Here is a 23,436-nt window from a genome sequence, read left to right as displayed (position 1 = left end):
ATTGGAGACGCCTGTGCTGCAGCTTCATGTTTAGCACTGAGATGCTATTTAAGGCTTGAATAGCTTCACTGATAGGCTAACTCCTTTTATACACAACTGGAACACAACTGTAGCCTTTTCAATCAGATCATGTTTAGTGGGCCAAGAGAAGCGGATTTGTCGTCATTGGTGTTGTTTGCGGATGTGCGTCAGATTTACAGGTGTACCAGAGAAGGATTAGGAACCTTTGTATGCAATTAATTGGATTAAATTTTATGAATCAGAATTAACGCGCTGAACTCTGGGTCCCAACTTCTTGTAATTATGAGACGGATACCTTCCTGTAAGACGTCTCGCAGCGTGACTCTGTCCCTTGAGATGGCGATGTCCTTCACTTTCGCCTTGGCCTCCATTAATGTCACACTCCTCAGGTCATTCTTCTCTATTCGGAGTGAAGGGTAACCTGTGAAAGGAAAGAAATATTCTTATTGCACAAACATTACAGCGTTCTCTGAGCTTGGTGGACGTTTCTCTTGGATCGCTGAAGCAGTTGCTATAGTTCAAATAAATCCCAGCGATTACAAGAAACAGACTGAGGAAGACGTGCTGTACCTTACATGCATATTGCATATGAGCCAGCTCATGTAAAGTCCTATATTACAGCACTGTTGTTGCATAATCTTCCCCGATGTCTGCACTGTCTTTAGCTGCAGGCCTACACGGTTCCCCACACTGTTTACACGTCAAGATAAACGGCAAACGTTTCATCTTCAGGATGCCGATGATGAGTGACGGCTTACTTTCACGTCTTTGCATTTGCAGCCTGGAACTATTAAATCTGCTCCACTAGCCTGAACTACAGAGATTTGAAAAACTAGACTAGAATTGTTTTTGCTTTTTCAAGTTGTATGAAAACTGGATTTTATTTGAAGGGGGTTGAAAACACACACGCACACCATTATTATTATTAAGGTAGACTAAAAATAATTCATCAACAACAGATGATTTATGTAGACATATCTGAAAGCTGATATAAGAAAGTCTGACAGTAACACATTGCTTCATATTGAGAAGAATATTTAAGAAAACTCACATTTTACTTTATAAAAGCAGGTTGATGCTGCCCCCTAAAGGTCACAACATCAACAGTCATTTCAACCATGTTGAACTGAGGAGTAAACAAATGTGCAGTCAAATCGAGGCACAAGACAGAAAACAAACCAACACTGGACAGGAGGGTTGGCAGATTCACAGAAAAATGTGAATTTATCTTAAACAAATTTTTTTTCTCATACATTTTGGACAGTTTTGGCTTAATTGCTGCTCTCAATGTGTTTTCTCAGCAAATTATCTCTTTTTAAGTTTGTATTGTCCAATTATCGATTAATCAATTACTAAATTACTCAAAGGTTATTTAATTAACTGATTAATCATGATTAACTATGATTAATCGCTTCAGATGTAACTAAGTGTGTTCTTTCCACATGTGTTAAATTACAGGCAGAAAATTAGAAGCAGCTAATTTTGGATTTTTTTTAAATAAAGTTATCTTGCCCAGGTGTTCAAATCAAATAATATCTGATTTACTTTAAAAATGAAGTCAGAGGAAGGACAAATGGCATCAAAGCATATGCATTAGTCAGGAATGTCAGCTGCAACATGGTGTGACACTGCAGCAGGTAATAGGAAGGATGAAGAAGGTGCAGCGAAGGTGATGAGTTTCCTCCTTTTGAGCTTTAGATCTCCGTTATGGAAAACGCAGGATTTAGAAATGGTGGCAGTATTTTGAAAATCTTAAGAGTGAAGATAGGGTCTACTTGGTCTATAGGGGGGAAACGTCACTCAAACAGCACCTCTAAAAATGATCTCCTCTTTGTTTAAAACTATTAGTAAACCCTGTCTTAGTTTAGACACGCACACAGTGTGGCATCTCCTTTGCAATTACAGATGCTTTATACAAGTGAGGATTGTTCAGTACTAAAGCCTTGTTATGTGGTCATAACTACACGGTTAAGCAAGCCAACAGAAGAGTGCAGCTATTTTAAAAAAATGACATTTTAAATCAAGGATTTAAAGGATTTCATAAAGATAAAACATGAATGTGTTGGAGTGGAACATTTATTCCAGTTACAGGTCTTACATCCAGGACGTTTTCATTGCGTTTATTATTATTATTTTCAACAATGCAGCAGGAGACAACCCTGTGACCTGGGTCAGTTTTTAAGAAAACAAACATTTTTGGCCTAAAATCATTTGAATCTTGTTAATACTAAGTAGCAACAAGTCAGAGCTTTATGAAATTCAGACATTGGTTTCAAAAGTCTGATTGGTGAATCCTTAAATTAAACAAACATTTCTTTATTCTTTGATGTCCATTGATGCCCTGATGTCATCAGAATTTTCTCAAGGTATTAAAAACTAAAACATACAAAAACGTTAAGACTTATCAGAGTTTTTTTTTTTTTAATCCAAGCCAAGCTGAGGACCTGAAGCCCTGAGGGAGCATTTGTTGGAGCTGGTAAAGTGCGGCAATAGCGTAGCGTGTGCTGCGGCATTGTGTTTAGGATTCCTCTTCCTAATGAACTTACTTTTGGTTTCGTGAGGGGGGGCACCTGGGTTTTGGAAGGAGGAGGCAGCAAGCTGGAGAATGGGTGCAGAGCCAGGGTGATTGTCTAATGACAGGAGGGGAAAGCAGGGAGTGGAAGGAGGGAGAAAGAAAGGGAGAAATAAGCAATTACAAGGTTTGCTCACACAAATTACAACGGCACCTGAACGGATAAATGGATGTAACTACATGTGATTTTCAGTTTCCTTACCCATCCGTTAAACTGGGCATGCTGGGGTGAATTTCACAATATAGCTCTGGGTTAATGTATTGGTATAACACAGAGAGAAAAGGCAAAAAGAAGAAATGCAGATTTAATCCACAAGAGGGCAGTGATGGATCAATGAATGACATTTTATCTCTGGTTCTCAACATGACCAACTAAAGCTTTCCAGTTAATCTAACAGGTGATTTACCTCCGCAGAGCTGAATCAACTCATGTGTAACAAACAAGAAGAGGATAAAAGAGTCACGTTTCATATTGTTTAAGATTCACTAACGTTCTCTAACAAATCAAGACCTTCATTAAAGAGCTTCATTTATTGAGAGAATAAATCCCAACATGCTTTTGAATATTTCCAAGCTAAAGCTACAGTCATGCAGCAGGCAAATGTGACCCAAATCTGTTTTACGCAAAAGAATAAAAAATAAAAACCTGCTGTTATCCTCTCTGACTTTTGAAGGTCCTTAGTTGTGCTGGACTTTATTACGGAGCATCAGAATAACTTCACTATTCTACCTTACTAAACTCCAGCAAAATACGTTGAAAGGTATGGTTGCAAAATAAGGAAAGAAAAGAATAAAAACAGTTCAAGGAGAGAGGAAACTTTGGCACTGCACAGTATCTGGTGTGATCCACAATGGAAAATCTAATAATTCTGACCTTCAGAGCACTGAGGCACCTGCAGCAAATTACCTTTCCGGAAAATATCCAAAACCAGAAAGAAAAAAAAGAAAAATACGACTGCTGTCATGCATCTAGCGGCCAAAAGCGCTGACATGTTGTTTGCATTGAATGCTAAAATCTCCTTATTCTAACAGTTTTACTACTAGTGATGGTCAATAGATAAATAAATCAAGTCTAAACATTAATGTGGCGAGGGCCAATTCCTAAATCCAGGTTAGAACCCTGTTTCTCATGAGTGGGGAAAGAAAACGCTTAGCAGATGAAAGAGACTAGAAGTTATGAAATGGAACAAAAAAACCCCCACAAGAGTTCACCAATGTCTGAACTTTGACCTCATTAAGACCCGCCTAATGAATTAAAGGTGTCAAGAGCCAAGTCTTTAGTTAATGGCGTCCCCCCACCCTTTAATACGATGGACTTCACAGCGGTTTGTATTTGAGGAGGGATTGAACAGTTCCAGACATCCTCAGGCAGAACCAGCGAGAGCTCATCATGTCTGCGCTCAAACAGCCCAAATCCGACGCTTCAGAAAGGTTCAGGGTTGTTTTGTTTATATGTAGCATTGAAGTTTGTTAGCACAAATCTACCTTTCCCAGCAGGTTCTGTAATCTCATCAACTAGGGGTTTGATCCCTTCCTGCCAGGTCCGGCATGAAAAAGTTGCCTCCCTCCCCCGTCAACCGCTGCCTGATGCGAAGCACATGGTGCTGATATTTACATGCCGCACAGAGCAGAGGAGGTCACAGGGCCGACAGCCACTAAAAGAAAGACAAACACCTCGGCAGCGGCTGCGTTTGTCATCATATGATACCGAGTGAGGCTAATTGTGTTATTCAGTTGACTATTAGATTTGGAAAACCATCTGCCGTTTGCAGATGCCGGCAGGGCGACGGTACAAAAAAAATAATAAATAGCACGCCGGACTGAGTTATGGATCTAATCTAATCTAATGTGGAGGATAATGGTGTGAATGCCGAATGTATCTGGTCTCTCTCTCTCTCTCTCTCTCACACACACACACACACACACACACACACATAGTGCAGATGGAGCAAGAACACCTTACTGGTGACGGAAGCGGCGTTGTTTGGCGTGTCGGCCCTCAGGTACTGAGTGGTCTGGGTGGACGGCTGAGAGAGACCCTGTGAGCTTCCACTGTCACTCACACTGACACAAAGGAAAGAAAACATGATGCAGGTGATCAAACAGCAGAGATCAAACAAAAAAAACTCTTTTTGTTATCTAGTTTCAACCCAATCCAGTTCAGTCTTATTTCTAGAGTGCCAATTTACAGCAAATGTTGCCTCGAGGCAGTTTCCAAAAAAAACCAACTGTGTATATATATATATATATATTTATATATATATATATATATATATATTTTTTTTTTTTCGAAACACAATAAAAACATGGATGGTTTTTCAAGCTCGAATACTTCAACTGCATATTAAAATAGGGATGAAGCTAACTTTTATCCCTACTTTTTTCTCTTTGATAGCAGGGAAAAGTGGACTCCAGTATTTTCAATCCCTCCAGGATGCTGCCATCTTTCTTTGTGATTGTTGCCCCCTAAAGTTACTTTGGAAATGTTGTGGTCAAAGTTGCAGATTTTTTGTTAAGCTAGATTTTTTTCCAAAAAGTTGAAATTGCTGCACATAACCTTCCCAAAAAAGACAGGATTTTAACACAGTTAATATTTAAAGTGAAAATGACGTTTTCATGCACCTTATAGAGATAGAAGCCTTAATACAAAAGAAATCATATCCTGAGTAGTTGACAGAGTTTCATATTGGTCATTCAAGTTGACATGAACTGTTTAGAAAATAGGAGCAAATCCTTCAGAACAGCTCAAAGGGGTTTTTGTAAAACAAAAACAGGTAAAGGTTAACGCTCAGAGTCACACATACCTTCATCTTCCAGGTTCGGCTTTCAAGAGAAAAGGAAGTTCAATTTGAAAAGGGCCAAAGGAATTGGTCAAATTCAGCCGAGTTGCAGTGATTGGTCAGAAACTAAAAAGATACTGAAAATCTTAAGGTGATTGGTCAGATTTATCCGTAATGTAGTGATGACTGGTAAAACTTGTAACTACACATAAAGTTGCAAATGAGTGAATTTGCATTAATAGTGAAGTTATGATCGCGACATCGTAACTTCCTGGAGGGACTGGAATAGAAACGGCACAAGAGAGTAAAGTCACAAACGTTTCTCTATTGAGAATCTATGCTAATTTTTAGACCCCAACAATGTGCAGAGCTGTATTTGCTCAGCTAAAAGCATGTACAGCCCCTGAACCATTTCAGTATTTGCTAGATTTCAAGAAGCAAGCAGGGTCTTTTATTTTACTGGGATTTTATGAGAAGATAAACCGCATCATCCTGCTTAACCGCAAAGTAGAAGAAAAAAGAAACATATTGTTTACATAATAGCTCCTCGTTATTTTTTTCTTAAATAAAAGCAGAAGTGTGGTACGAATCGGCACAATATTCTATGGTCCGGCTCAATAAAAAAAAAAAAAAAAGGTAATATGCAGTTTTTGTCAGGAAAGCAAATGCATCAGACATATACCTGTCTGAAACAAATGGCAATCATGCATCACTATTGGTCTACTTTTCTTTCCTTTTTAACTTTGGGATGTTCTAGCACATAAAATCCCAATAGAAGACCTTGAATCTTGTGGATGTGGTGGGAGAAAACAGAAAAAGTTTATGGCTCTTGAATACTAACAGCAACAACAGATAGGATAGGTTATCAAGTCAACAATAAGCAGGCTGCCTTCTCCTGTTAGTCTTGAAGATTACGAGGAATTACTAAACTACCATGAAACTTCAATTAGGGGTCAAGAAGAAATTAGGGAAGCATAATTCAATCGAGAAATATTTATTCAAAGATTTTAAATCAAATGAGACTTCCTGAGTTGTCAGTAGAGTTTAACTCCAGGCAAAACAGGTGAATTGTTTTAACAAAAAAAAGAAGAAGCAATTTTTAGCCAGGAAAGTCAATAAAGGGTCAGATTAAACTGATTTTCTTCCTCCTTTGAACTCAGGTTGCTTCAAAGAGAAAAGTAATTTGCACCATAGCTTTAAAAGAACAAACCTAACATATTTAAGCTAAGTCTGAAAGTTTTAGTTCTTTATTTGGGACCAAACTTAATTGCATTCGGCATAAAATGCATTTCAGGTGAGAGCCTATCAGAGCTCTAACTGCTACAAACAAGACATGAATGAGCACAACTGGATGAAAACTCCAACCTGTCCTCCATCTCCACCCTCTTGACGCTGTGCAGGTGGAGGATGGCCAGGATGATGGCCACCAGAAATATAACGATGCAGCAGACGCTCACGCTGATGTAGAACACCTGGGTGGAGGTGGTGGGCGCGGCCACACCGTCAACTGTTATATAAAAAAAAAAAATTTATAAAAAAACAAAAAAAAAACAAAAGGATGACGGTAAATAAAGAAAACCTGGGTGAGGATTAAACATTGTTTACATTGTGAGACAGGAAGTGATTAAAAAAAATTTGAAGCTGTTAAAAAAAATACAAACTTGAATAAGAAAGGAGTGATTTAAGTGCCTCTAAGGTTTTACTTTGAGTCCAATGTTACTACTTTAAAAACGCTCTGATGGCCTTTTGTTTCTCCATCCTAACCCAGCAAAAGGAAGACAAACCCACTAACAGTCCTTTTTCTGCTCTCACAAAGAGTCTGTATGGACGCCCAAGGAGAAGAAAAGCCATTCAAAGAGTTCGCTCTGATGGTTGGGACCTGACGGAGGTATGGCTACTTACAGCCGGCTGTGGTCGCGCTGTTATTGTTGACGGTAACGGGAATGTTTGAGTCCATTCCTGTTCAGAGAAGAAGAAAGATTAGGAAAGATGATTTGATTAAACTTGAGTAACACATGAATGTGGTCAATTAAATGGTAGTTAAGATGCAGAATACTGACAAGAAATACAGCGAATGTATTTCATGGAACCAAATTATTAAAAAGTAAAGAAAAACTAAATTATCTGCTCCACATACAATGCCATGCTAAAGTAGTCATAACACTTGAAAATTTTTCCTATGGATGCACTGATAAGACAATTTGGACCAAAATCATATACAGCAACAAATCAGAAAAAACATCGATTAACATTATCGAACCAATTTTACATGTTTTTTCATTATTTGGATTTTTATTGCACATTTGTACACTGACGATCTATATTCTGACATTCCAAAAACAAAATCCAGGCAACCTTCACAAACAAACTGTTGACTGTATGTAATTAGATCTTTGAAAGCAAAGGAAAACTGCTAAGTCATTCTGTTAATGTTCATCAGGGAGGAGGGAAGCATGGTGGAGGCAGAGTCATGCTGGTGGGACGAAATGCTGAGGCGTTGGAAACCTTACATCCTTCATTTGCTATAAAATAGTGCATATGTCAAATACGACTAAAAAGGAATTTGACTTTGTAATTTAAAGCCTTGGAACTGGGCCTCTGTTTCTTTAAAAAGTCCTGCTGTTTCTGAATCTCTGCCTTCAGGAAGTCTTCACAACACGGCTCCTCCAGTAACCGTTTAAACAACATTTTTTCCAGGGTTTCACTTCTGTAATCAGCTCAGCAGACATGCAGTTCCATCAGGTGTTTGCTAATTGTTACTGGCTAGTCTGAAGGAGCTGAGTGGGGGATTTGCGGGGAAAAGCTGCTCTGAAGCTGTAACACTGAGGAGGAGCTCCGTCTTGAAGGAGGGAATAGCTCTAGCTATGTGTTTTGGACAGATTAGAGGATATTAAAGGATTTCTCAAACATGCACTGAAGAATCAAAGCAATGCTCCAGGTGTGTTTTTGATGAAGGAATAATATTAAAGTAACACGATAAAAAGCTCAAAATATTTTATTTTACGTAACACTGCTCCTTTAAAACCTTTGGTTCGACGTGTAAAACCATAGCGAAATATCCCTAAACAATAAGCAGCTGGAAATGGAGTAAAAGGTGAATCCATTAGGTATTAATCCTTAATAAACCACTTCAATGAGTATATTTTGAAAACCAAGCATAGTGTTGGATCATGTAAAATCCCTGTAATACACATTAAAGTTTGTGTTTATTTTGTAAACAAATCATAAAGCGTTAAAGCGGTGTGAGTACATTAACAGGGTACCGTTCCCACATGCACATTATGATCCGACATAATTACAGATCATAAGTGCTTGCAGTTCATTCATGCAAACACAGCTGTCCTGCCATACAATGGGAACACTATTCCTTGTTTGTTTGAAATGGGGGGAAAAAACTCATCCAGACAACAGACTCAGCTCCACCGTCTCAGTTTTGTTGCAATAAGTAACTCTAACCAGAACCAGAATTCATACTTTTGAAGCACATTTTCCTCCTCTTGAAGTTGAGCACTGTGAAGTTGGCGTGGCTGGTCAGGTTGAGCTGCATGGTGACAAACGCCTCTTCATCCACGTTTTCTGAACAGACGATGTCCACCCTGAAGACTGTAGAGGAAGCAGAGACATGAGCCAAAGACGTACACAACGTCTGTGCATAAGAGAAATGAATACATATGACTGAGCACTAGACTCTACGAAACTTTTCTTTCTAAGTCAAAATTATTAGGAGCCATTGTGGAAGAACATTTTTGGAGCCTGCAGATGCCTGATCTAGAATTTTTTACTATTTTTTTTAAAAATTGGTTTGAGCCCTAAATCGTTTGGAGAGAAACGGTTCACCAGACAAAAATCAACCTTGCTCCACTGCTGTCTCAGTGATGGAGCATTTCTATGCCGTACGACCGGCGGGACAAATCTTGAGTGACGATGTCGACCTTCTGTTTCCTGAAGCTGCTTGGAGTTGATTACAGTTTATCCACTGGCTTGCTGACAACTGACTACAGGGTTTCAGCAGAGCTTCATGACTCCAAGTCAAACATCTTAATGTTGTGATTCTGAACCAAATCCCACTCTTTAGTCATGGCAGTGCTCTTGGGCAAACCTCTGAGGAAGACAACTCCCTCACCCCACATAGGGACTGCATCAGGATGAAAGGCTGTTGGCACGGAGTTGGACTCACTGCAGCCTTCAGCTTTACTTCTCACAACAAATGATTTCCCAGATGTCTCAAACAATGGCAAGGAATTTCGGTCTGTCATTTCTGAGATACGGTAACAAACAGATGATCTGTTCACAGAGAACCAGACGCCACCAAGTTTGAGCGCCTGCAACAAGAGATTGGTGTTTCAGTTTTCAGTGATCTCCCCATCATGAATCATGAATACTTCTTCACTGAACCTTCTTCTTCCTCACCTGGTAATTTGCTCTTCCAGCTGAAATATTCTTAGCAGCAGTTTCCTTTTTCACTAGACATTTTCACCTGTGCTTTATCCATCCATCTTCTAACACCCTTGTCCCTAGTACCTTATTTCTTGTCCCTAGTGGCATCAGGAGGTGTCTATCTCCAGCTAACGTTCCAGGCGAGAGGCGGGGGTCACCCTGGACAGGTCGCCAGACTGTCGCAGGGCAACACAGAAACATAGAGACACACAACCATTCACACACACACTCACACCTAGGGAGAATTTAGAGAGACCAATTAACCTGACAGTCATGTTTTTGGATTGTGGGAGGAAGCCGGAGAACCCGGAGAGAACCCACCATGCACAGAGAGAACATGCAAACTTCATGCAGAAAGACCCCCGGGCCGGGAATCAAACCCAGGACCTTCTTGCTGCAAGGCAACAGCTCTACCAACTGCACCACTGTGCAGCCACCTGTGCTTTAATCTGATTGAAATATTTATTTTTGATCAATAGAAAAACGTTAAAAGCTCAATATTTTTTCTACTAAAAGTAATATTTATCAGCACCTCCAGGTTTTCACAATTCCACAATTGCAGAAATTTACCCAAAAATCAACAGATTCCCAAATTTCTTTTGTGCTAATGGTCAAAAGACATTAAGTTTAAGTAACTGCTAACTCCAACCTGCAGGTGGCAGTATTAGTTACTTCCGCTACACTCAGCCTTACTTGATGTCAAGTTAAAGAGCACAGTGACAGGTTACAAAGATCAAACGATTCAATTTCTTTAAAGAACATATTTTTTGTGTGTGTGTGTGTAACTTGTCAGCTTATTTTTTTCCCCCTAGCAATATTTCTTACAAGTATTTCTAAATGAACACAACAAAGTGAGTGATTTTGATTACAAAAAAAGAACAATCCAAATTTTTATTTTTATAAATTTCCATTAAATAAATCTGCATTCATATGATAAATCAGAACAATTCTACAAAGTGCAAATTTTCACGGTAAAAACTGGAGCTGCAAAGGGTTCAAAACAACATGAACATGTAAACTAAGTGAACAATGAGCATCCTCGTCATTCTTGTAAATTACGCAATTTCAAAGTGTTTTAAATATGACCAACGCGGTGAGCGATACAACTGAAGATGGAAGGTTTTATAGACCTGAGGGAATGCGGGGAACCTCCCCCTGACTGGAGATGTTGCTCCCTGGACTCTTCAAGACAGGAGGGTTCTCCACCAAGAATCCAAGCTGGTAGTCGACCTTTAAACGACAAATTAATATCAACATACATACTAACATTTAATGTGTATAGAGGTAGTTAGAGACATAAGGATCTGAATCCTTACCTTTGACCTGGAATACCATGTGAAATAAAGGCTGTTAGTCTCAGTGGGCACAGGCATGTTGAAGGAGAGAGCGTAATGATTCACCATGTCGTCTCGGACGTAGTACAGCTCTGCATCCAGACCTGTGGACCAAACAAGTTCCAGATGATTTAAACAGAGTGAAAGATAAAAAGATAGCTAGCAATCAAATTTCATTACTTTACATCAAGAGAGAGCAAGACCTCCAGCAGATAACAGGAAGGCTAAACAGATCCCTGTCTCAGCCTTCTGCGCCATTAGCCTTCTGATGCTGACCCTGGATATGGAAATGTTTGCATCCTTTCCAAAATCTGCCAAAATTTTCTGTAAACTAATTTATTTGTTTTTGGTCAAATATTGTGAATTTATTGTATCGTTAAACAGAACTAAAAAATAAAGTAGTTTTTAAATTTTTTATACACTAAAAGATTATTATGTCATTTTTGTGGCCTACATCTACTTTGAACTTGACAGCTTCAACCCACCGTGATGAAAAGTTTGAAGATGTCTGCTCTAGGAAATACACACACACACACACACACACCCATGCATACTCACACACACACAGTAAACTTGTATTTAGAAATACATGTACAACTTAGTTTGAAAGAATGCTCTCTTCTTCATCTCTCCATTTGTCACAAAAAACAAAATGCTGAACATTTCTTATTTAGAATTTGTGACTACTATTTAAAAGTACAGTACAAAAAAAACCCTTCAACATGAGAGAAAGCAGTTTCTTTACTCATAAGAAGCAGGGCAAGTATGAAGCACAAGAGAGGAGACCATAGATTAGGAAGGCAAACAAATCGGTATGAAGTTGCTTTGTAATCAACATGAAAAGAGCCCTTAAGTGATTCATCTGAGGGTTTTTTTTCCCCTCTGCATCAAAGTCTAATGCATAGTGATGAAATCCCCGATTCTGACCCGAGGCGGCAGCAGCAGTGGCAGCAGCAGCCGCAGCGCTACGACCTTTTGATGGTGACTTTCAGAACACAGACTTTAAAGAGAAGAATCAAAAACGGGCCCGGCCTCTCGCAGGCCCCTCTAGGTTTTCTCTGAGCGCCTGCTTCAAACCCGTGTCTTCTCCTGCTGCAGACAAAGACATTCCTACAAATCTACCAAACTAAAGAGGAGACGCGTGTTACATTAACCAGCACCTGACAAGTCCACAGAGACACTTTGTTTCACTCAAATCAGATTTTTTCCCCCCCAGTTAGCTTTTTTTTTTTTTCCAAAAATAGAAAGTTTAAATTTAATAAACAAGGACACAGGTTTTGTAGAATTATTATTTAACAAGTTTTAAACCATTTTTTTCCTCCATCATCAGCACTAAATTAATATTAAAAACAAATTTACTTAAGTTACAGGGATTCAGGGGAGGAATAATTGCTGTGAGGAGTTCAAACTGTGTGTTTCACTCTTTAAATTTAAGAAAACGTATGAAAATCATTTGCTAAACAAATACTTTAAGGTTTTATTATATTTTCTTTTACAGATTTGTCTTAGCTGGAAGTCGTTAGACATGTTTTAGAAAAATATTCAGGGAAGATTCTGCTTTTTTGATTTTGATGAGGCTGTTTGTATAAAAGGAACGCTTAAACTTTTTTGTGTTCTTGCCATTGACAGGAATTTAAATATTTTCTATTTCTGTACTAGTTTTGTCTAGTACTAGTTGCTTTTTCATGTCCTTTTCTTTTTCAGTATTGTGTTTTTTCTTTATCTTGTTTTTCTGATGAGTATGAAAAGGTTAAAATAGATCAAAATAAATACATTAATGATATTTTAGAATGATGGGTCAAAGATTGACATGCTGGTTTCGTGTCCATCTTGCTCAAAACGTTCTCAGTCAGGAAGCTGGACAGCACAACTTCAAACAGAGAAGGATGTTTCCCTCCTTACAGAAAATATTGATCTACATCCAAGTTTATATCTGAGCAGTTTTCTCAATTAAGGCAAGCTGACAAGAGTTTGAAAACAGGAATGAAAGGTGACGGACACAGCAGCAGGTCAGTGTGTACACAGGCTGAGAGCTGGGAATAAGAGGTTCCTGAGCTAAAGGAAGTGTAACCACTGCAGTCTGATCCCTGACACGCACTGCTTTCTGCAACAATGAATGAATGAATAAAATGAAATGTGTCTGTAACAGAGCTGCTGTTCGGTTACAAAGTTTGGTCAAAGCTTCATAGTATTTACAAGAGCATCTTTGATCCTGACCTCTACAATGACCCGTGGGAAAAGAGGTTTTGGATTCCAGGACTTGTCATGTTTTCAGTTCGTTTCAAGCCGGACATTTCCATTTCTCTCTGCAAGTGTCAAGTGATTTACAGCGGCACCAAAGGATGAGGCCAAAATAGAAGAAGTGATGGGAAACTCCCCTCCCGACACACCTGGGTACACTCCGAGGTGAAGGAATACAGTCATTGTTTCAGCACCGGCGGTCCTTCAACACGTGAATCAAACACCGACCTGGAGACATACGGGTGAGAGAATTTCTCTCTGACATGATTTCTTTATACTATCATTTTAGAGGTAACTGAACCCGCAGCAGCTTGTCAAATGATTCAAAATCTCAAGAAAGGTGAAGTTACATTTATGCAGCACAAAGACGTGCAAGCAAGCCGTCTGTTGTTTTATGGACATGTTGAAACGTGACGTCATGCATGCAAGAGCCCGAGCCCCAACTCCCTGCTGGAGGGGAAAAAAACAGCTAGACAACAATAACTACCATTGGTTTTAGCTGTGAAGTTGACAACATAAACCTTAAATGTACATATGATATATAAAAGAAATAGGGATGCGTCACTTTGCTACTAACTGTCACCACTAAGACAAGGAGATAACAAGGTCCAATGGTATCTCATTTCACAGTTTAATAAAAATATTTTTTTTAAATAGCAAGGGAAGTAGGTCAGTGGTGCTAGCTTGACTTTGACAACCTTAACATGTAGATGTGCTGTGGAATTCAGTGGTTTGGTTCAAATAAGAAAACAAAACAAAAGGCGACCCAAATTAGCTAATCAACCACCGCTGTGTTCAGATGATTAGTTAATAATAGTCAATAAATATCAAGCCTGAAAACCTAACGTTGTAATGGACTGAATGTTCTTTGTGTGGAAAACGTCTGCTTGTTTTTGATAATGAATCCTGACAGACTTGTAATCTTTGCTCTGTCAGCTAATGGACCTGTTGTCAACAGCATAGAGAAAGCCAAACGAAAATGCATAATATAAAGTTTTGTTAATCTAATTATTACAAATAGAGGAGTAGGCAGTTTATTCTGTTCAGGAAGGAAAGAAAGCAAGGCGCAGATGTTCACAAGACTGAAACAAGTGCAGCGCACTGCGTGTCCACCTGGCTCTGCCCTGCTCTGCTGCCATCGATCACACATCCCAGATCATTTACACCTGTGGTTACAGCAAACGCCAAAAGGAAGCTTGAAGATGTTAAACAAAAGCTAAGAACAGGAGAAGTCACACTGCGTACTCAAATTATGGAGGGCTTACTTCGAGCTTAGGCCTACAATGTATGTTAATTAGTCAGGTTGGATCAAGCTTGTTAGCTCTCGGTATAAAAGTGGGTAACACAGACCTTATCACTCAGCACAGCGGGGAACTGTCATAGCAGGACTGGTCTACTTGTATCCTGATCAGCCTAACCATGCCACATTAGATCTATGTATAACTAGGTACTGGGTTTAATTTCAGACAATATATTTGAGAGCTGCCAAGTGTAATCAGTCTTCTGCATTCAACCACTATCCAGCTTCACAGCAGTTTGCTAAAGGGCACATCAACTTCTCTTTCAAGTGTTGGCAGGGAGAAATGATGACTCATTTCTCTTTCAGGTTCAGAAATTAAAAGCTGAACTTGAAACCCTGGTGGCGGACCTCGTCATGAGTAAAAAATGGAGTGAAGCAAACGTGGATGCCTTTTAAAGACGGCTTTAGAACCCAACAACAGACCAATCGGTGCTAGGAAAAGCAGCTTTCTGTGGCATTTCGGTCTGCATGTTCTGCTCTCTGACAGACTGTGGATGCCGTTGAAAGGGGAGAACAAAAGACGGCAGTGGTCAGGTGGTACAACAAAGAGCTAGTTGTGTGCAGAGCCGACACGCCACCTCTAAAAGCCTTCATCGCAGAGTGTTCGGGAGGTTTCCATCAGGCCGACCTTTCTCTAGAAAGCCACAATAACTGGGGAGGCAGAAAACGATCCGCCTGAGGCTCAAACAAACCTATAACAGCAGGGAGCAGGAGGAAAGGAAGGATAAAAGTTTGAGAGAGTGAAGAGAGTGAAAGCATGAAAACTAACCGTGATATGACAATGGAACAAGACGGATGTTCTTGCTGCTGCATTTCTTCCCTAACGCCAATGAAGGGTTATATGAATACTAGATAGGATGCATTTGATGAGAAAGTGGCAATCTTAGAAACTTTGACATGAACATCTCTGTGATTCAGTCAGCATCACTAACGGTGCAAATATCATGGACTACTTTGTTAGGTTCACATTTTACAATCTAATGAATCAGTTTTTTTTATTTTTGTAAACAATTCTAGTGTTTTTCACGTAACAATGATGTTCACAGCAGGTTTTGACAATATGTCTGCAAAACCTACCACAATATAAGCATCTCATACCATGCACTGTAATATTGATGGAACCACAAGGCCTTGTTTTACTGAATATTTTGCATAGATGCATCATGCTGGTTCTAGGTATCTACCAAGGCTTGCTCTTTAGAGCTGAAGCAATTCTTCAAATGATGTCACAAAAGTGTAATTTGAAGCAAAGTTTATAAAAATTTTTCCCAGTGGTCATGTGTTTCACAGTGACAGCTGTTGCAATCCCACAATATGTTATGTTTACATAAAGTGAGATTCAGCAAGACAGGAGATGGTGAGAAAAATCCGAGGGGGAAAAAAATACCACATTGTGCATTTATTAAACAAAAGAGACGTGAATATGAACAGTGATTGAGTCTTGCAATGATTTTATGCAACCGCCTAGAATGCAACTCAGATTGCTTCAAATTTGGTCTCTGATGGTGCAGCAAAGAATTTGGGTGTCTTTTTTAATAAAAAGGAAACATTTTTTGCTTTCATTTTGATTTCATACTAAGCAAAACCGTAAAGAGTCCTTGGCTAAATTCAATATTTCTGATGAAGGAGTAATTGTATTCCTGAGAAGAAAGTAAAAATTTCTTGACCAAAGCAAAAGATAAAAAAATAAATAAAAGTTTTTTGATAAAACACTGTTTCGAGTTACAGATCAAGTCTTAATTGAAATACTGCATATGAAGTATAAATAATTTGAAAAATTTCGCATTTTAACTAGGAAAAAAAATCCCACCCACTTGCATTGGCAAACGTCTGAACATCACCGCGTTGTGGCAAACCAGATGCAACCATCTAAATCAATAAACAGAACCGAGTCCAGTTTCCTCTGACCAAAGCCTAATGCCTATTTACACAAACCCTGCAACAGCATCACCAGATGCTACAAAAAGGTCCCATTTAAAAGCCAGAGGAAACACACACATTCAGTCCCAATCTCTGTGGTTTCCTTTGAGTCACTTCAAAGAGGCCGTGCATCAATTTTCTTCTCTTGTTCGTCACGCGCCTCGAGGGAATAAAACAAGAGAGCCTGAGTGCCGCAGTTCGCCGATGTCCCACTACAGCATTCGTGTTCATACGTTTCTCAAGGGAGCTCCCCAGTTCATTACATAAATATGAACTGGTTTCCTATAAAACTTTTATTATAAAAACTCTGGTTGCATCAACATGGATGCATCTTTAGGCGACTTCTCAAATACACTATCCCTACTCGGGTATTTTTGGAACAAGTTTCTCGTTTTGAAACGGTGGAGTGTTCGCTGAAGAACAAACACACTCTGTTTGTTTTTTTTTATAGTTTAAAAGAAGATGCATTTCCTTAGAAAATGTATCATCTTTTGAATAAAAGCTACAAAAATAAGTTTCTTGTATCTCGTTAATTGTTTAGACAGTATTTCCACAGCCTGGACTTGAACAGGAGAAACATTTCAAGATAATTTGATATGAAAAACGGAGAAAGGACAACGTGGTTGGGATCCAGAAAGCCAACAACACACTCACATGCACACACAAAAAGGGTTTCAGTTTTACAGAACCTCATGTAAGCGGGAGCAGCTCAGACAAAAGATGAACGGCCAGAGGATTCTTGAAGAGTGGCATGTAGGAAATGAATGCTGCTGCCAATCATGCCTCTTTTTCAAAGCCTGGGCTTTGCCTTTCAGCCTCTGGAGGAGGCTGAAAGAGAGAGAGAGAGAGAGAGAGAGAGAAAGAGATAGAAAGAGAGAGAGAGAGAGGACCCGACATGCCCTGAGCTGTTCAAAATGTGGATAGTTTGATTCAGAGTATTTCTGAATCTGAGAACTAAACCATGAAGAACATGGTGCAGCACACGATGGTAAGAAACAGCATTCTGATGATTAAACAAACTGTTTTGTCACCATTAGAGGGGCAGTATTATGTAAAATCAACATTTTGATTACGTCCTTTGTAATGTTATTCTCTCATCAAAAACATACATGGAGTGTTGCGTTGATTCTTTCATTCATGTTGGAGAAATCCTTAAATCTCCCATGGCAACCATTCAGCTGTGCAAAACATCTGGTTGGACAAAGCGTTCCCTGCAGTTTCCAGGCTTCCACCTCACAGAGCAGCCCTCCCCTGCGACTCCACCACTCAGCTCCTTCAGACTAGCCAGATGCAAGTAGCAAACACCAGCTCATCACAGCAGCTACTTCTCAGTGCAATTCTGATTAAAAACATTGTTAAAGGGTTACTAGAGGAGCCAAGTTGTGATGCCTTCCTCAAGGCTGGGTTTCAAAAAGAGCAGGAGCTTATTAAAGGGACAGGGGCCCAATTTCAAGGCACTAAACACAAAGTCATACGGATCAATGGATCATGCTGTCTCTGTGAACAAAATTACCCTTAAAAAAACCATTAATCATCAGCATGGAAATGATCAAGCTCATTTTATTTTATCATGTGATTAGTTGATTCATTACTTATTGAGACAGGCTGAGCTGCAGGCTTAACTTCTAAGGAAGAGAGACGTTAAACCAAACCTGGGGGGGAGGAATCCCCAATTTTTGACTTCAAAAATAAATTTGTACAAAAATCATGATAAACTATGTCAGTGCAATCTCAGAAACACCATTAAAATCCTAACAGTCTGTGTGAGTTAAGACAAGAACTGATGTGGGAGATGAACAGTAGAAAAGAACATGAATCCCAACACGAGCTTCAGGTTCATTACCCGTTAGTCACATGGAAAAGCAGTTAAGGAATGCCGCCGGTCCGTCAGCCCCGAACCAGAGCTCAGCTGAGGTAGGATGTTTTCCTTACTGAACCCTGGGGAGTCGGGGTGTTTGGGAAAGTTATCATCTGCTCCAAAAGCAGAAAATTTATGCGAAGACTGCATCGACCAGAGATGCTTAGAGAAGAGCCTCAGGGTTTCGGTCTCTGCGCAGAGAAAATATGAACGAGCAGGAAGGGAGTAAATGTAAAACTGTTTCAAAGTTTCACCAGTCAGTAAAACATAAAAAAATTTGGAAAAACATAAATGTTCTTCTGGACTGTAGCTACAATGGAGAGGAGAGCTGAAACCTGATGTTAAACAGGAGTCAGATCCAACACTAATGCTTTAAGCTATAGAAAACTAATCAACTGTAAATGCCGATCACCAAAATATATTAAAGACCTGTTGTTGTGTTGTTGTTGTTGTTGTATCAACCTTCCAGACCTCTCATGTCTTCTGGTTCCGGTTCTGCTCTCCATCCCCAGAACCAGAACCAAACATGGAGACGCAGCATTCAGTTGTTTTATGCACCACAAATCTGGAACCAACCTCCAGAAAACGGCAAAACTGCTGAAACACTGAGTTCCTTTAAATCAAGGTGAAAAACCCAATCAGTTTAGAGTTGATACTGGAACACTGATCAGTATATTTGATGTGTATTCACTTGATGGCAACATTTTACTAAATGTAATGTTTATGGTTTGTTTGATAATTGGTGGCTGTATGATGGTTTTATGGTGTAAAGCACTTTGAACTGCCTTGTTGCTGAAATGTGTGACAGACAACCAAGAAAACAGGTTTGAATTGCTGCTTTGGCCAATGTAACCATGTTTACTAAGAATCTGCAGACTGTTAGATTCTAACCGCGAGTTTCAACCTCTCCATCACTTTCATGGTGTTGATCGCTACAGTGGAACCCCAAGCTGCTTTGGACCAGGACAGATTTCCATCAGTTACCATAGAAACAGATACGCATTATCCCGAGCTGAATCTGAAGTTTCTGAAATCAATTTGCATATGACTGTCTGAAATATTTGAGAAAAACTCAATTGTTTTACAGTTGCACCAATCCGGCGTCGTTGTGGCCGACACCGGCGTCTTGTTTGCTTTCAGGTCTGAGCTGCCAAATTCAATTTTGCATCATTTCAATGTTCTATCCTAGTTAAATAATGCATTGTATATTTTCTGTAAAATTCATTTAACTAATAAAAGTAATAAAACAAGTTTCTGTCCAGATAGAATTCCATCTCCACACATTACACCTTACCAAGAAGAATACATTTTGACTTAGTTTGTTGAGGTTTTGAGCAGGGTTGAAATGATTAATCAAATTAATAGTGATTAATTTGATTAATCACTATTAATGAAATTAATATGCATCTTTTAACTATAGATGCATCCTTTGCTACAAATGATCAAGCCTTCCCTAAAAGAAATGTTATGTAATTCCATTTTAGGTAATAACATACATTTTTGACTTCTTATTTATAAGAGTAATTGAATTATTGGCTTATTTGCATCTTTTAATGCATCTCTAATATTGTGTAAAAAAAAAAAAAGGTTTAAGCATTTAAATGAAAAAGCTGCACAATGTGCCATTTTTTTTAGCCGATCAGTCGATAGAATGATGTTTGTGCTGATATTCTGTTCTCCGTAGCCAAACTTTCTGGCCGTATTTTCAAATGGCATAATTTAAGACGTCATTTGGTTTCATATGTAACTTTGCAAACCTGAACTGAGGTAGAGTATCATCTTTAGAAAGTCTATGCTCCTTGCATCTTATATCGGCCACGATTTACTCAGCCTTTTCCTAGTTGGACTGTCAAAGTTTGACGCAGTATTGACTTGAGTCACCAGATATTCTTTTTATTACATCTTAATATGTTAAAGCCTAAATACTGGATGATGGCGCATTTCCCTTTCACAATGGCTGTTCAGTCTGGTGCTGAATGAGTTGAAGCATCAAAGCAAACTAAATATAGCCACAAGCAAACCAGTCCTTCTGTTTGATGCGTAGCAGCTCTGAATAACAGCATTTTCACTGAATGAACTGGCCAACACAATAGTCTTGTGACACCATGGACTTCCACCTGCTGATAAATCCACTAAATAGAAAAAGATATCGCTGTTGACCCACAAATAAATGTTAACGCGGTTACAGGTTGATGACAAACTCATTTTTGACGGAACTCTGGCAAAAGTAGAAAGCCCTCTTCTGATTTCTGTGTAAATGTGTAAGGAGCCACTCCCACCCAGTTTAAACCCTACAACAACAGCTAAGGAGCAACGCAGACGTAGACTTGGCATCCGAGAAGAGAAAAACCTCATGCCGTTACATACAAAGAAGATAAATAAAAAAAAAAAACAATCAAACATCCAGAGTAATTCACAGCTTTGTCACTTTTTGACACCATAGATGGCTGAAATGACTGATATGGCCGATGATTATACACACTGCACCAAAGACATGAATAACAGCGTACACAGCTGTGCTAAAACAGACGACCACATCATAAACTATTTTGTTCCTGAGGTTTCAAAATATAGGATTTGGAGGTTGTATATTGTTTGTGTTGTGTATGGGGTTTTTTTCCCCCCCTATTTTTACACAAACATCAGACAAGCCTCAAGGCCATTTTGTTCTTTCTCTTAATTAAGTGGAAATTGAAAAACCTTTGTAATTAAGTCTCAATTGCTCTGCTATATATAGTCGTCTGGTAATCGGGTGTTGGTTTATAGCCAGCAAAAATGTCTGAAGAGAAGAGCAGGAACAAATAATAAAAAATAAAAATAAAAACTTGGACAAAGATGATTTCATTTCAGATTAAAACACTGAACTGACTGTACTTACACAGTAGGCTGAAAATTACCCTTATCTATTTTTATTTTTATGCATTTCTACTGTTGTGTAAAATAAGCTTCAGTGGTTAAATGAAAAATTTGTGTCGATTTTTTTCTATCCGATCATCGACTACTAAAATAATCCTCAGTTGCAGACGTAAATTATAATTATTTTTTCGGAAACCACAATCTGCAGAATTAATTCATTATTAATTATTCAATTAATCATCAGAATAATCTACAGAACAATCAATTACTGAAATAATCGTTCCTTTCAGGCCTGTATTTAAGAACCAAATCCTGCTTTCTATGGGCAAAAGACTAAACCATAATTACATTACATTTCTTTCTAATGTTTACTATCAAGTGTGACTTCATAAGAAAATAAGATATTGTCAGACAAGCACAAATTCAATGCATTTTATTCTGATTATATGTCAAACAAACCACAAAACTGAGAAGAAGGACAATTACCCAGTTTTAACAAATAATCAGAGAAGTGTAACTCTGTACTTAGCCTAGCTGAGCCAATATTTTGAATAAAACAATTACAGCCGAAAGTCTCGGGGTTCTTTTTTCTACCAGCTTATATGCCATAGAGCAGGGGTGTCAAACTCCAGTCCTCAAGGGCCGCTGTCCTGCAGTTTTTAGATGTGCCACAGGTACAAAACGCCCAAATGAAATGGCTTAATCACCTCCTCCTTGTGTAGATCAGTTCTCTAGAGACTTGCTAATGACCTAATTATTCTATACAGGTGTGGTGCAGCAGAGGCAAATCTAGAAGTTGCAGGACACTGGCCCTTGAGGACTGGAGTTTGACACCCCTGCCATAGAGCCTGAAGATTTTGCTGATTCTTCAAGCTCAAGCTCAGTCGTTCTGGATGACTCTTGCCCAAGAGTCCCAACTGGATTTAGGACTTTGAGAGGGTAATCGCTAACACGTGATTATGCTTTGATCTAAAGAAAAATGGGATTGTAGCATCGGCTGTAGTGCTGGAAGGTGAACTTCTCCGACTTTCTCAAGTTCTGTGCTTTATTCTGTATTTAGCTCTATTAAGTCTGACTCAGCTAAAGAACAACAACCCCACAGGATGACACAGCCATCACTATGCTTCACCGTGTGGATGGTATGTGTAGTGTTATTTGGGTAACTTGCTCACAATGTATTTTATTCATTGGTTATCAAACGAAAATTTTCTTTTTCTCGTTTTCCTCTCACCTTAGTTACCTGCTGTGTTTGTTGTGTTTATCTGATCACATCCCAATCAGAGACTTCAACGTCTAAGTATGAATACCTTACACAGAAACACAGGCAGACTGGGATACATTCACAGCTGACTTTATAACAAGGCCTGCTTACCTAGAAACTTCTTCACCTCCTCCACGCTCATGTAAATGTTGACACGAGGGTTGTTGTTGTTGACGTTGATGTGGACGCCTGAGGGAATGCTGTGGCTGGCGAGGCAGCAGGCGCCTTCCAGCAGCAGCAGGAAGAAGAAGCCCCCGAGCCTCCACAGCACCGAGTGAGGCCAGCCCCGGCTCTCAGACGGGCTGCCAGTCCTCACAGTCAACCCCAACATAGCAGTGGTCGTCTGGCTCGCTGTTGTGTTCCCTCCTCAACAGTCGATAGTTTCTTTCTCATCCGTCCGTGAAGTTAATCCGTGGAGGAAACATTCCGAGTTAAATTACGCCGCAGCGTCACTAATTACTGTACCTATTTTAGCCACAAATCTGTTTTTTTTAAAGTCTTTTCTTTCGTGCTGAAACAGGCTAAGTTAGCCAGAGGAGGCTAACTTGAGTTTAGTTGTGCTAACCCTCGGCGGTCAGACTGTCGTTCACCGTGCTCGCGCTAAGATTTACGACGTTTTCCAGCCGAATAAGAGACGTACTGGATGTCGCCACATTGCACATTGATTTGTGCGGTAAAAAACGAAACAAGGGTAACAAAAGTACCCGAAAGCAGCAGAGTCGCTAATACATGAAGCCTTCTCCCTCCTTGGTATGTCCTCCCGTTGCTTTTTCCTCACTGTCTCAGTTTTCACTCGGAGCAGGGAGGAGGGGGGCCGCGGAACGCTCGCTGCTCCCACCGCAGGAGCTGAGTGCCG

At 39.4% G+C, this 23,436-nt stretch overlaps 1 protein-coding gene across 2 annotated transcripts in view; it reads right to left on the bottom strand.

Annotated features, from left to right (window-relative positions):
* Positions 1 to 23,436, bottom strand: part of ryk (receptor like tyrosine kinase) — a 40,463-nt gene extending 17,027 nt beyond the window's left edge. The window contains exons 1-9 of one of the 2 annotated variants that reach the window (XM_044128647.1): positions 22,692 to 23,436; positions 11,127 to 11,248; positions 10,941 to 11,040; positions 8,848 to 8,976; positions 7,276 to 7,332; positions 6,739 to 6,880; positions 4,557 to 4,657; positions 2,568 to 2,651; positions 317 to 442 (exon numbers count right to left, since the gene is read on the bottom strand). In XM_044128647.1, the coding sequence (XP_043984582.1) occupies positions 317 to 442; positions 2,568 to 2,651; positions 4,557 to 4,657; positions 6,739 to 6,880; positions 7,276 to 7,332; positions 8,848 to 8,976; positions 10,941 to 11,040; positions 11,127 to 11,248; positions 22,692 to 22,911 (1,081 nt within the window). In that variant the 5' untranslated portion in view covers positions 22,912 to 23,436. The remainder of the gene's footprint in view (positions 1 to 316; positions 443 to 2,567; positions 2,652 to 4,556; positions 4,658 to 6,738; positions 6,881 to 7,275; positions 7,333 to 8,847; positions 8,977 to 10,940; positions 11,041 to 11,126; positions 11,249 to 22,691) is intronic. The other variant, XM_044128648.1, reaches the window with a different exon arrangement.

This window comes from Gambusia affinis, linkage group LG10 (genome assembly GCF_019740435.1).
Source record: "Gambusia affinis linkage group LG10, SWU_Gaff_1.0, whole genome shotgun sequence".
Lineage (NCBI taxonomy): Eukaryota > Metazoa > Chordata > Actinopteri > Cyprinodontiformes > Poeciliidae > Gambusia > Gambusia affinis.
The sequence above is the reverse complement of the archived record's forward strand: the minus strand, read 5'-3'. Positions and strand labels throughout refer to the sequence as shown.